This window comes from Hoplias malabaricus, chromosome 14 (genome assembly GCF_029633855.1).
Source record: "Hoplias malabaricus isolate fHopMal1 chromosome 14, fHopMal1.hap1, whole genome shotgun sequence".
Classification (NCBI taxonomy): domain Eukaryota; kingdom Metazoa; phylum Chordata; class Actinopteri; order Characiformes; family Erythrinidae; genus Hoplias; species Hoplias malabaricus.
Window position 1 is genome coordinate 1765954 of NC_089813.1, and position 14695 is coordinate 1780648.

General features: G+C 45.3%; 1 protein-coding gene across 4 annotated transcripts; it reads left to right on the forward strand.

Annotated features, from left to right (window-relative positions):
* The first annotated feature begins 592 nt into the window (after positions 1-592).
* On the forward strand, positions 593-13292 carry LOC136666495 (hemicentin-1-like). 4 transcript variants are annotated; one of them, XM_066644697.1, is made up of 16 exons: positions 593-780; positions 861-1031; positions 1424-1576; positions 1650-1787; positions 1879-2000; positions 2082-2322; positions 2406-2465; positions 3267-3386; positions 4437-4571; positions 7174-7293; positions 7506-7631; positions 8357-8485; positions 8821-9126; positions 9272-9391; positions 9580-9706; positions 12809-13292. In XM_066644697.1, exons 4-16 carry the CDS (start codon positions 1658-1660, stop codon positions 13176-13178), a joined length of 2106 nt encoding a protein of 701 aa, XP_066500794.1. In that variant the 5' UTR covers positions 593-780; positions 861-1031; positions 1424-1576; positions 1650-1657; the 3' UTR covers positions 13179-13292. The 4 variants fall into 4 exon arrangements, with proteins under 4 accessions (XP_066500794.1, XP_066500795.1, XP_066500797.1 ...); XM_066644698.1 differs by having other exon boundaries at positions 4443-4571; XM_066644700.1 differs by having other exon boundaries at positions 12901-13136.
* The last annotated feature ends 1403 nt before the right edge of the window (positions 13293-14695 follow it).

Below are 14695 nucleotides of genomic sequence, written 5' to 3' on the forward strand. Positions count from 1 at the left end.
CACACTCTATCAGATTAGAATGCTGTTGGAACCATTAAGGCTCTTTCTATCATCCGAATCACAGGTACAGCTTTAACACTCTATCATAACATCATAATCAACCAGCCAATCAGCTGTCGGCAGAACCTGAAATGAGAGACTGAGCCTGAACCTTGTCCCGAGAGTACAGCGAGTTTTAACCGGATCCCTTCTACAGAGCCCCCCGTGCTGAGAGGTGAAGCCCATGTGTCTCTGACCGTGTCGGCTGGTGGAACAGTAATGTTGGATTGTCCAATTAAAGGAAATCCATCTCCAGTTCTGCAGTGGCACAGAGATGAGCGCCCCCTGGTGGGCTCCAAGAAACACCACCCTCTTCACAACGGCTCTCTGGTCATCCACAGTGTAACGGTGAGTAACGGAGAAACTGACGTTTTACCTGGACAGTGTCTACATCGTCTGCTGCACGGATATGGCCCGAGAACAGATTCTCTCCAGTGTTTACTTTATAAATAAGTAAGTACATTAAAGCTTTCAGGGGTGAGTTTGGAAGTGAAATTGATTGCAGCCCACTGCAGACCTCACCTGAATTCCTCACTTTGGGAACGCTGGGATTCTTGCTAAACTTGGAGTCAAAGAACACAGTCAGAACACCTGGTTAGAGATGGACTAGACTGTTTGGAATTTGCAGATTGATTTGATTGTATGTGTTTGTGTATCAGAGCGGGGACTCAGGAGTTTACCGCTGTGTGGCTGAAGGTGAAGCTGGAGTCGTGGAGCGAACGGTTTCTCTAAGAGTTCAAGGTTCAGTTACTCTTTAGTTTTCTGTTTACATTCGGTGGAGGGTTCCTGTTGATCAGATCTCACTGTTTTGGGTTCTGCAGTTCCAGGTGGGTTCTCACACTGGGAAAAGTGGGAGCCGTGCAGTGTGACCTGTGGGCGGGGTTTCCAGGAGAGAATTAGATTTTGCAACAATCCGGCACCAGCCAATGGAGGCCCAGTTTGTGAGGGACCGGATGTAGACGTCAGGGAATGTCAGACACCATTGTGTTCAGGTTATTATTTTTTCACTCTTTGAAATCAATGATGAATTGTCTTATTAGAGACTCTAGATCTCTCTCCCCCTCTCTCTCTCTCTCTCTCTCTCTCTCTCTCCGTCTCTCCCTATCTTTCCCTCTCCATCTCTCTCTCTCGCTCTCTCTCTCTCTCTCTCTCTCTCTCTCCCTTGCCCTCTTTCCCTCTCCATCTCTCTCTCTCCCCCCTCTCTCTCTCTCTCCGTCTCTCCCTATCTTTCCCTCTCCATCTCTCTCTCTCTCTCTCCCTCCCTGTCTCTCCCTATCTTTCCCTCTCTCTCTCTCTCTCGCTCTCTCTACCTTTCCATCTCTCTCTCTCTCTCTCTCTCTCTCTCTCTCTCTCTCTCTCTCTCTCTCTCCCTCTCTCTCTGTAGGAGAGACTCCTCGCACAGCCCGTGGGAGTGTGATTGGAGTGGTTAATGATAGAGAGTTTGGAGTTGCATTTCTGGAGGTGAATGTCACCGAGGAAGCGGATCAGCGCCGCAGCCTGTTAAAGGCTCATGTTCAGAACGTCCCGCTGAGTGTCGGTCAGTCACTGCTCAGACCGTGTTACGCTGCTGCTGTTGATGTCATTTTAAAGCTGAATGTTTTGATGCGCAGGTCCCTTGATGCGAGTTCTTGTCTCTATGTTTGCACCAATTTACTGGAACACCGCATTCCAGACGGAGCACACGCAGAACGGTTTCTCTGTCTCTGGAGGTGTTTTCAGACTTGAGTCTCAGCTGGAGTTTGACACAGGTTTCAGTCTCAAACTGGACTTAGTATCTGATCAAACAAATACAGTAAATCACAGTAAATGTACTACAGAACTATTGGTGTGTGTGTGTAGGAGAGATCTTGAAGCTGACCCATGTGGTGAGGGGTGTAGATGCGGAGGGTGTTCTGGTGGTGGACCTGGTCATTAATGGTTTTATTCCTGCGTCTCTGTCCGGGTCGGAGCTCCATTTACAGGTAAAGCTGCGGTCAGTGCTGTGTTGGAATGTAGCAAGATCTGAAGCTGATGGGAAGTATGTCCTGTCTCTAAACTTCTAGGATTTTGACGAGTCATATGTCCAGATGGGACCTGGTCAGATTTATTCCTGGTCATCTCAGCGCCACCTGCTGGACACTGTTCCCCTGACAGTGCGCTGTAATCACTCTCTGATGTACGAGAGTGGTCCTGAACGCCAGGGGTCACTGTTGCAGCTCCTACGAGTCAGTGATATCAACTCGGTTTATAGCTCCTTCACCCTTAGCGTCCAGTTCCAGATGAAAGTCCAGCTCCTTGCTCCAGGTCACAGTTTACTGTTGACAAAATATTTTAGATGTTTGTGTTTAGAGGCTCTCTGTAAACATCTGGACACTTCTCTGTTCCAGAAGGAGGTGGAGAAACCTGCCCCAAAGGCTTTGTCCTGGATGAGGCATCGTACTGCGCAGGTACATCACTGATTCACAGTGGACACTGATTCAATCCCAATGGACACTGATTCAGTCACATAGATTCAGTCACACTGATTCAATCGCAGTGGACACTGATTCAGTCACACTGATTCAATCGCAGTGGACACTGATTCAATCATACTGATTCAGTTGTAGTGGACACTGATTCAGTCACACCGATTCATTTTTAGTGGACACCGATTCAATCACACTGATTCAGTTGTAGTGGACACTGATTCAGTCACACTGATTCAATCGCAGTGAACACTGATTCAGTCACACTGATTCAATCGCAGTGAACACTGATTCTATCACACTGATTCAATCGTAGTGGACACTGATTCAATCACACTGATTCAATCGCAGTGGACACTGATTTAGTCACACTGATTTAATCGCAGTGAACACTGATTCTATCACACTGATTCAATTTTAGTGAACACTGATTCAGTCACACTGATTCAATCGCAGTGAACACTGATTCTATCACACTGATTCAATTTTAGTGAACACTGATTCAGTCGCAGTGGACACTGATTCAGTTGTATTGGACACTGATTCAGTCACACTGATTCAATCGCAGTGAACATTGATTCAATCACACTGATTCAATTTTAGTGGACACTGATTCAGTCATACTGATTCAATTGTAGTGGACACTGATTCAATCACACTGATTCAGTTGTAGTGGACACTGATTCAGTCACACTGATTCAATCGCAGTGAACACTGATCCAATCACACTGATTCAATTCTCAGTGTTATGATGGTATTGACGATGATTTGTTTTTGTTTTAGATGAGGATGAATGTGCTTTAGACTCTGTTTGTTCTCACTCTTGCTCAAACGTCATCGGGGGTTTCACCTGCAGCTGCCCATCTGGCTTTAGCATCTCTGTCAACTCCAACAGCTGTCAAGGTCTGATCACTGCAAACACATTAAACACAACCTCAAGCACACGCGTGCGCACGCTCATGATCAAAGTAGTTGACAACATACCCATTAAACATGTCAAACAAATCTCAGGTTCAAACACAAACACTTAAACTCCTAAAACTGACCAAACTATCCAACAAATCACCATTAATTACATCACACGCTTTACCTCAAGCATGTCACACACTTCACCTTCAGAGGGCAAACCCTGGTAACATGCTAACCAGCGGTGATTGCTCTAAGACTGTAAGGGAAACTCAGCTTCCCCTAAAATGTAAAAAAATAAGTGATCAAATATATACTGTTGTGTGTACATGTCATTGAATAAATATGCACTACAACGTGCTCAACTTTTGTTCAGAATCAGCTTCTTATCACTGGTAAAGACGCGGCTTTCCTCTCAATCATGCTGAGTGTCCACAGAGTTCAATAGCGAAGCAGCGAAGTGCAGCAAAACGAGACGAGTGATTGGATAAATGCTGGGCTTTGTCCCGCCCATCGGACGCTCAGCGTCTCTGGGGGTCAGTGGGCTGGCCTCGGCTGGCCCGGACGCTCAGCTTCTGCATGATGATTGGATGATCTGTCTGAGGCTGAATCACTTTTTGATTGACAGCGAAATGAGCGAATCAGCGATCCTTTGGTGTAAAGATCCGTGGGAGCACAGGCGGACACACTTCAAATGGGCCAAGGCCGTTTAAGCAGCCTAGCTCTGCTGGCCATTGAGAGGACACTAGTCAAGTCCCTGGAAAAGACGCCTTGTTGGTACGATAGGGTCACAGATCGTTTTCTTGAAAAGGAACGGAGGGTAGAATTTACGTATAAATAAACCGACACATTTTATGATGTAGGCCGAAATTGAGCTTCCCCTCCTTGAAAGACCAGCATCCGCCACTGATGCTAACGTACTTAAAGTGCAGAGTGATGTTTCAGCTGATGTTTCAGTCTTTCTTCAAGGGGAGTTTTGGAAAATGATACATTCACAAACTTGAGCAATGGGCTTTTTAAGGACTTTATTTGTGTGTGTTGTTTCAGATATAGATGAGTGTGTGCAGGGGTCACACTCGTGTCACTGGATGCAGCGCTGTGTAAACACTGTGGGTCGGTATCGCTGTGAGGCGCAGTGTGGCACAGGATTCAAACCCAGTTCAAAGGGAGACAGTTGTGAAGGTCAGTCATTACTTATTCCACCATGTTACTGTTGTTGTTGTCGATGATGTTGTTACAATCTTATTCAAGTTTTACACTTTCACTAAACACTACAGAATCAAACAGAAAACACTGCTTTCTCGATGCAGAAGGTAGAAAATCAATATTCATGAATGTTGCCTTTTTTTATTTATGAAAACTAGGGTTTTGAAGTATTTAAATGTATCCTACAAACCAGCATAAAAACAGAAATATATGAACTGTAATATATTTAATTGCATTTACAATACACAGTCATTCGTTCTTCATAAGAATGAACTCTCAAAAAGGTGTAGTGTGGGTACATCACTGTCACTAAAGCTACAAACTGTGTAGTGTATCTTTAAAGCTACAAACTGTGTAGTGTATCTTTAAAGGTACAGACAGTGGTGTTAGAGTCCAGTTGTGTTCCCTAAAGGTTCATTACATTCTCTTCTCCAGAAGGAGAGGGGGATCTCTGTAATATTTCATTATACAACTGTGGAGAATAAAAGAACACAATAAAATCCTGGAGATGAAATGGATTAGCATAGCCCTTCCTTGACCAGGGCCTTGTCGTGGTGGAAGGGCTTGTGTGGTCTCATGACCTCCAGGGCTATGACGTTGGGAGCTGTTAGCTCCCAGTAGGGTCTCCCATGGTGAAAAGGTCTGGAGTGAGGATCCAGACAAACATGATCCAAGAAGCATCCCTATGAGTACAAACATTAAGACTCAGTGTACCCTGCCCGGGAGAGGGTTACCAGGACCTACCCTTGGAACCAGGCCTGGGGGTAGAGTCCGACGGCGAGAGCCTGGTGGCCGGGCAGCCCACGTAACCCAACTGGGCTCAGCTTGAAATGGCAACGTGGGAGGATCATGTGGGCTCACCACCCGCAAGATCCAGACTAGGGGTGCGGTGCAATGCCAATCGGGCACAGAGTGAGGTGAACAGGCCCCTGGCATCATGGCACTTGTCAGCGGAAACTTGTTCTTGGCATGTGAACGTAACTTCACTGGGGAGGGGAAAGAGCCAGAGATGGTGCATGAGGTTGAGAGATACCAGCTAGATATAATTTTGCTCATCTCCACACACAGTGTAGGCTCTGGAACCAAACTCCTCGATAGGGGTGGTCTCTCTCCTACTCAGGAGTTGCACAAGGTGAGAGGTGCCGGGCGGATGTGGGGATACTCACAAGTCCCCGGCTGGCGCCTGTACAGCTGGAGTTTGTCTCAGTAAACGAGAGGGCCGCCTCAATGCGGCTCCGGCTTGCAGAGAGGAAAACTTGGACTGTTCTGGGTGTGCATGCCCCGAACAGCAGCTCAGAGTATTCAGCATTCTTGGAGGCAGTGAGGGGAGTTCTAGAGAGGATTCCATGCACTGACTCAATTGTTTTGCTGGGGGACTTCAATGCTCACACTGGCATTGACTGGGAATCCTGGAGAGGAGTGATTGGAAGGAACGACTTCCTGATCTGAACCTGAGTGGTCATGCTTTGTCCATAACAGACACCATAAGATTGCTCATAAGTGTACTTGGTACCAGAGCACTCTGGGTCAAAGGTCAGAGACTTTGTGGGCGTGTCTTCTGACCTGAGGCCATGTTTTGGACACTCGGGCAAAGAGAGGGGCTGAGCTGTCAACTGATCACCATCTGGTGGTGAGTTGGATCCAAAGGTAGGGAAAGCTGCAAGACTTACAGCATCTCCAGTACTTACTGTCCCGCACTGTCACTGTATCGACCTCTCAATTTACCCGTCAGTCTACGTCCCCACTCTCACCTATGGTCATGAGCTCTGGGCAATGACCGAAAGAATGAGATCGCGGATAGAAGTGGCCGAAATGAGCTTTCTCCAACGTGTTGCTGGGCGTACTCTCCGTGATCGGGCGAGGAGCTCAGTGACTAGGGAGGAGCTCGGAGTAGAGTCGCTGCTCCTTCGTGTTGACAGGAGTCAGTTGATGTGGTTTGGAGGTATACCAGGCACGTCCAACTGGAAGGAGGCCCCGGGGTAGACCCAGGACACGCTGGAGGGATTATATCTCCCGGCTGGCCTGGGAAAGCCTGGGGATCCCCCAGGAGGGATTGGTGGATGTTGTGCGGGACAGAGACGTCTGGGCTTCTTTGCTCGCCCCGCAGCCACTGCGACAAGCGGAAAAGATGATGAGATGAGATGAGATGAGGTGAGTTAATGTAGAATAAAGTAGTGTTCTGTTCAATAATTAAAGCACTGAAGTGTTTCCTGCATATTCTGATGATCAGAACTTGTGGATTTTGAATCTCCTTTATACACTGCACATGTCCTGCCACTTACTGAAAGGACCCAGGAGTGTAGGGGTTTCACCTGCTGTGTGTTAAAAGGGACAACAGTTGTGTTAACCCTTTGTTACCTGTGTTTGGCCTCACAGTGCAGCAGGGGCTGAATGTGTTTTTCTGAGTGAGAATTTATTTAGCGTCAGATATGAGATGTGTGCTAAAGGTGAATAGTTTTTTTTTATTATTTTTTAAACAAGTGATTAATTGGTTAAATGTTATTTATCCCTTGATACTTTTGCTCTGAGGATGGGTCACAGCTCAGAAAAACTGTAATAATATTGTTTTTATGACCAGATGTGGACGAGTGTGTAGAGTCCTCAGTTTCTCCGTGTCAACACCAGTGTGTGAACACACTCGGATCATTTCGCTGTGTGTGTCGAAGTGGATTTAAACCACACGGACATCGCTGCATTGGTCAGTTTCTCTCTGGACATTATTAAAAAACCTGGACCCAGAAATGGGTTTTAAGAAACTTTTCTATATTATAATAGTTGTTGTTTTTGTCGTTGTTTTTATTAGTAACTTTTGTATTATTCTTATCATTGTTATTATTATCATTATCAACTGATTTATTATATAGACATATTTTATTGAAATTATGCACTTGTGTGTGTGTGTGTGGGCAGATATAAATGAGTGTTTACAGAGTGTGTGTGCAGGTAATCAGGATTGTAGAAACACAGATGGTGGATATCAGTGTTTTGAAATCTGTCCATCTGGAACCATCCAATCAGAGAGCGGCGTGTGCTCAGGTCAGTCATCATCAATATTAATTATTACTGATTAACATTAGGGCGGCACGGTGGCACAGCAGGTAGTGTCGCAGTCACACAGCTCCAGGGGCCTGGAGGTTGTGGGTTCGATTCCCGCTCCGGGTGACTGTCTGTGAGGAGTGTGGTGTGTTCTCTCTGTGTCTGTGTGGGTTTCCTCCGGGTGACTGTCTGTGAGGAGTGTGGTGTGTTCTCTCTGTGTCTGTGTGGGTTTCCTCCGGGTGACTGTCTGTGAGGAGTGTGGTGTGTTCTCCCTGTGTCTGCGTGGGTTTCCTCCGGGTGACTGTCTGTGAGGAGTGTGGTGTGTTCTCTCTGTGTCTGTGTGGGTTTCCTCCGGGTGACTGTCTGTGAGGAGTGTGGTGTGTTCTCCCTGTGTCTGCGTGGGTTTCCTCCGGGTGACTGTCTGTGAGGAGTGTGGTGTGTTCTCCCTGTGTCTGCGTGGGTTTCCTCCGGGTGCTCCGGTTTCCTCCCACAGTCCAAAAACACACTTTGGTAGGTGGATTGGCGACTCAAAAGTGTTCGTAGGTGTGAGTGTGTGTGTGCGTCTGTGTTGCCCTGTGAAGGACAGGCGTCCCTGTAGGGTGTATTCCCCGCCAATGATTCCAGGTAGGCTCTGGAACCACCGCGACCCTGAATTGGATAAGGATTACAGATAATGAATGAATGATTATCATTAATTACTGATTATTAAATCATGCGTGTTGTAGATATAGACGAGTGTGAGGATGGAAGTCACTCATGCCGATACACACAGATTTGTCAGAACACACACGGGGGTTTTGTGTGTGTGTGTCCGAGAGGCTTCCGGTCTCAGGGGGTGGGACGACCATGTGCAGGTGAGATAATAAAATCAATGACCGCCGATAAATGTTTGTCCTGTTCACATTTCTGGAATCCGATTTCATTTTCAAGATTATTTCTGTTCAGGAATGACACAAAAAACAGACACAAGAAAATATATTTACATTCATTTATTGTAATGAATTATCTATTTATTTATTTATGATTAATAGATTTAATAAAAAATGTGGAATGTCTGAAGTGAATTGAATTTTGCATTTTATTTACAGCTTTGATGAATTTTGATAACACATGAATACAGTAATGTTCTGTAGATATCAGTGTGTGTGTGTGTGTGTGTGAGGGCCTAACGTTTGTCTGTGCTGGTCAGATATTGATGAATGTGTTCAGATTCCAAGTCCGTGTGTGCATCTGTGTCGAAACGTCCCGGGAAGTTTCCGCTGTGTGTGTCCAGCGGGTTCGGTGCTGCTTGGAGACGGACGTTCCTGTGCCAGTTTGGACAGAGGGAGAATCTCGACAAACAGAACACGGCCCTGGACCAGACTGCGTCCACAACTCCTTTCCACTCAGAACCGGCCGTTCTTGACCAGGACACAGTCTGAAAGCCAGGGTCCAATTCAGCAAACAATGCACAGCTGTGCCCCAGGATTCATCCTTAAAAACCACATATGTGTAGGTGAGTGTGAGTCAGCTGTGCTGTTCTAAAATGCAATACACTTTCCAGATGTGCTATTCAGTATGTGCTATCATCCAGTCCTTCTCTGTAGTTATTGCAACCACATAAAACCCCTGCCAGAGTTTCCTCTTTTTACTCTGGACAGATGTTGACGAGTGTGTGGTCAGAAAGCCGTGTCAGCATCAGTGCAGAAACACAGATGGAAGTTTCCAGTGTTTCTGTCCAACGGGATTTCGGATTTTACCAAACGGTCGAAACTGCCAAGGTGAGACCCCTAATATCTGCATTAATAACAGAGTATTGGTGCAGACATTAAATACATCATCATATGAAGTAATCGCATTGATATTGTATAGATTTATTTCATTAGTTTCATTAAAAACTCTGGTTTTGAAAATGAGATGAAGTCAAAACTTTTCAGCTTAAAATAATTAGTCAAAATTCTTCTTCCAGATGTTGATGAATGTACTGAGCAGAAGGTGCGCTGTGGACCAAGCCAGATGTGCTTTAACACACGGGGGAGCTATCAATGTTTGGACACTCCATGTCCTGCCAGTTATGAGAGAGGAGGCAGTCCTGGGTAAGTCCTGCTTTATTTACCAAAATAACACTGAGTAAACAGATAAACAGCTCTCACTTTGACAGGTAACTGGATCTGGACCCTTACTATGGAATAGTGAATGTAATTTACTGCTATTTTAACTGTAAATATATAAACGTGTGAAATAGGAACATATAAACATTCATTCATTCATTGTCTGTAACCCTTATCCAGATCAGGGTCGCGGTGGGTCCAGAGCCTACCTCGAATCATTGGGCGCAAGGCGGGAATACACCCTGGAGGGGGCGCCAGTCCTTCACAGGGCAACACAGACACACAGATGCACATTCACACCACACACCACACTCCTCACAGACAGTCACCCGGAGGAAACCCACGCAGACACAGGGAGAACACACCACACTGCTCACAGACAGTCACCCAGAGGAAACCCATGCAGACACAGAGAGAACACACCACAATCCTCACAGACAGTCACCCGGAGGAAACCCACGCAGACACAGAGAACACACCACACTCCTCACAGACAGTCACCCGGAGGAAACCCACGCAGACACAGGGAGAACACACCACACTCCTCACAGACAGTCACCCGGAGGAAACCCATGCAGACACAGAGAGAACACACCACACTCCTCACAGACAGTCACTTGGAGGAAACCCACGCAGACACAGAGAGAACACACCACACTCCTCACAGACAGTCACCCGGAGGAAACCCACGCAGACACAGGGAGAACACACCACACTCCTCACAGACAGTCACCCGGAGGAAACCCACGCAGACACAGAGAGAACACACCACACCCCTCACAGACAGTCACCCGGAGGAAACCCACGCAGACACAGGGAGAACACACCACACTCCTCACAGACAGTCACCCGGAGGAAACCCATGCAGACACAGAGAGAACACACCACACTCCTCACAGACAGTCACTTGGAGGAAACCCACGCAGACACAGAGAGAACACACCACACTCCTCACAGACAGTCACCCGGAGGAAACCCACGCAGACACAGGGAGAACACACCACACTCCTCACAGACAGTCACCCGGAGGAAACCCACGCAGACACAGGGAGAACACACCACACCCCTCACAGACAGTCACCCGGAGGAAACCCACACAGACACAGAGAGAACACACCACACTCCTCACAGACAGTCACCCGGAAGAAACCCACGCAGACACAGAGAGAACACACCACACTCCTCACATACAGTCACCCGGAGGAAACCCACGCAGACACAGAGAGAACACACCACACTCCTCACAGACAGTCACCCGGAGGAAACCCACGCAGACACAGAGAGAACACACCACACTCCTCACAGACAGTCACCCGGAGGAAACCCACGCAGACACAGGGAGAACACACCACACTCCTCACAGACAGTCACCCGGAGGAAACCCACGCAGACACAGAGAGAACACACCACACTCCTCACAGTCACCCGGAGGAAACCCACGCAGACACAGAGAGAACACACCACACTCCTCACAGACAGTCACCCGGAGGAAACCCACGCAGACACAGGGAGAACACACCACACTCCTCACAGACAGTCACCCGGAGGAAACCCACGCAGACACAGGGAGAACACACTACACTCCTCACAGACAGTCACCCGGAGGAAACCCACGCAGACACAGGGAGAACACACCACACTCCTCACAGACAGTCACCCGGAGGAAACCCACGCAGACACAGAGAGAACACACCACACCCCTCACAGACAGTCACCCGGAGGAAACCCACGCAGACACAGAGAGAACACACCACACCCCTCACAGACAGTCACCCAGAGGAAACCCACGCAGACACAGAGAACACACCATATCCCTCATAGACAGTCATCCGGAGCGGGAATCGAACTCACAACCTCCATGTCCCTGGAGCTGTGTGACTGCGACACCTACCTGCTTCGCCATCGTGCCGCCAAACATATAAACACCTAAACTATAAACATATAAACTTCTAAACCTTCCAGTGAAAATCTGTTCAAACAAAAATGATCTTTTAATATCTTCATTTATCATATCGTTATCATCACCAACAGCAGCAGAAATGTGTGAAAACCCCCTGGTAATCAGGGCTCTGTATGGTCTCTATGTTCTCGTGTGCGCTGGATACAGCATCAGAAAATACAGAAACTGACAATTAGTGAAACATAATAAAGGTTATCATACACATATATGCTTCTCAAATTTAAAAAAAAAAAACACCACTGCACCAGCATCACACCCAACAACCACGGTCAATGAGGATCGTGCTAGATTTGTGTTATTAGTAAAACAGAATTTAAAAGCTGTGCCGTCACGCATTACAGAGGAGAGCAACACAGAGTGAAAAAATGTATTGAAAACAAGAGCAAGATAATGGACCAACCCTCTACAGCGCCACGCTGGGTTAGACCAGTGTTACTGCACTTGTTACTTCAATATAAAACAAGCTTGTTTCCATGATCGCGTTCTTTGTGTCACTAACCAAAGTCATGACCGTAGGTGAGGGTGGGGACGTAGATTCACAGGTAAATTTAGAGCTTTGTTTTGGTTCAGCTCCTCCTCATCACATTCCTTTGGAAGATTTTACCAGAACTATATGCACCTGCTTGCACAATGGAGGTCTTGAGTAGGGACCACTCGGACTGTCCCCTACCTCTTCTAGAACATGTGGGAAGTTCTCTCTGAGGTGAGAATTGAATTCCTTCTGGACAGAGTCCTCCACCAGCCTTTGATTGAAAGCCCTAACTATACATTTGGGCCTACCAGGTGAGTCTGGCAGCTTTGCTCACCGTCTGATCCAACTAACAACCAGCTCAGTCCCTTTACATGAGAATCAAAATATTTTGCCTTAGAACAAAAAAAAAGTTGTTCATTGACTGTGCTCTGGTGCCAAGTATGTTTATGAGAGACTGTGTTCAGACATGGTATTTATTATTATCCACGACTAGAACAGAAGTCCTACAATATCACAGTCGTTTCCAGCATAAGCATTAAATTCTTACCGCAAAACTGTGGAGTGAGTGCATGGAATCCTCACCAGAACGTTTGGATGTTTACGTACAACCAACAGTCAGTTTTCCTCTCTGTGAAACCGTTTTTCTCCCCCACAGAACCTGTTATAAACCCTGTTCCCCAAACTGTGCTGCTGGTGTTCCACTTATACTTCAGTATAAGCTTCTAACTCTTCCGTTGGGAATTCCAGCTCAACACAATGTGATTCGCCTTTCCGCCTTTTCCGAGGCTGGGTTTCTGCAAGAGAGAACGTCCTTCACCATCCTGGAGCAAATTGGTGAGGTCAAAGGTCAGCATTTTGGCATCAAAAGTCAAGACGGACGGGGCATTATTTTCACTACAAGATCACTAAATCATTCTGGACTTGTACGGCTCAGAGTAGAAGCAACAACACTCTCACAACATGGTCGCATCACTCATCAAAGTATATTCATCATTTACATCTCTATCTCTACATTCCCCTTCTAACCCTCCTCTCTTCCATCTCCACATTCCCCTACTGACCCCTCCTCAGCTCCATCTCCACATTCCTCTGGAAGTTTTGTTCACCAGTGGAAAAAGCTGCATTTTCTGAGAGTAATATTGGAATGTTTTGAATTTTTATTTTAAGGAATTTTGTACTTCATAAATTTTATGTTTTGTATTTTTATTCACCAATTAAATGATTCGAGAATCTGTTTGAAATAAAATTTCTGTGAACTTTTGTGATATTTTGAGTATATTGTGATATTTGATTTTCTGTGCTTATTTTAAACACCTGTAGAAGATGGCATTCATAATGATCTAAAACTAAAAAATATGTTGTACATTGAATATTCAAGACATTTATATATATTCATTACAAATATTACTACTATTAAAAAGTGCATGCACAAAATATTTAGATAAATACTGAGTTAACTAAAATACAAACTATGACAAGTTACACAAAGCTTAAAATAATGCTTACTTTAGAGGTAAAATACATAAAGTGAAACAAAACACTGTTGGAGAAAAGTAGTTTTCAATTAGCTTTGATGAACCAACATCAAATGTACTTCAAAATAATACATTTGTTGCTGCGATTTGCCCAGGAGTCAGAGTTGAGTCTTTGCACTGACCTCTGAGGGTCAAAGTGCTTGGAGGTGATGCTCATTTGCTGTCTGTACCTCCTACCAGTGTTGTAGGTCCAAACGTTATGGAAGTTATGGAACTCCATCCCATTGCAAGTTTACAAATGCCCTTCACTTCATCTTCTTTTAAGAGACATTTAAAAACGTATATTTTTAAGATTGCTTTCGTGAACGCTTAAGTAATATCATATTGTATTTTAGCCATTCTTTTTTTCAGGTTTGTTTTAGTGATTTTTTTTTACTTATTATTATTATTATTATTATTATGAAATACTCATTCTGTTTCTTTTTAGGTTTGGTTTAATTGTTTGAATTCTATTATCATGTTTTTCTTACTCTTTCTTTGACTTGTAAAGTGTCCCTGAGTGTCCTGGAAGGCACTTATAAATAAAATTCTGTTGTTGTTGTTAATTTCAGTGGCAAGATTCGAGAATCGGAGTTGACTCAAGAAAATCAGGAGTAATATAAGCAGTGACTGTTGAAAACATGCATAGCATGACTCTCAAATATAAAGCCAGCACAGGTCTAGCACCTCCCCTAAACATTCTTTCCATCTCAAGTGTCTAGTTCTTACAGAATGGGGAAAACTTCATGTCCCTTCCATAATGTGGATACCTATTTAATGTGAAAACCATGTTGGTAAGAAGATGAGATCTTATGGAACGTATATTTGAGATCAAAAACCTACACCTAAACATTTACATTATTGAACAGTTGGGCACATTGCTAATTAACACCTTAGAGTATTCTCCCTCAATGTGATTATAAGGATGTTAGGGTCATTTGAATGAGTGCAACTTGTGTTTTCAAGTCCAAAACTAATACTGAGCCACTTATCCCTGGCTGAGAGATTACAGGTTTATTCCCACCTTC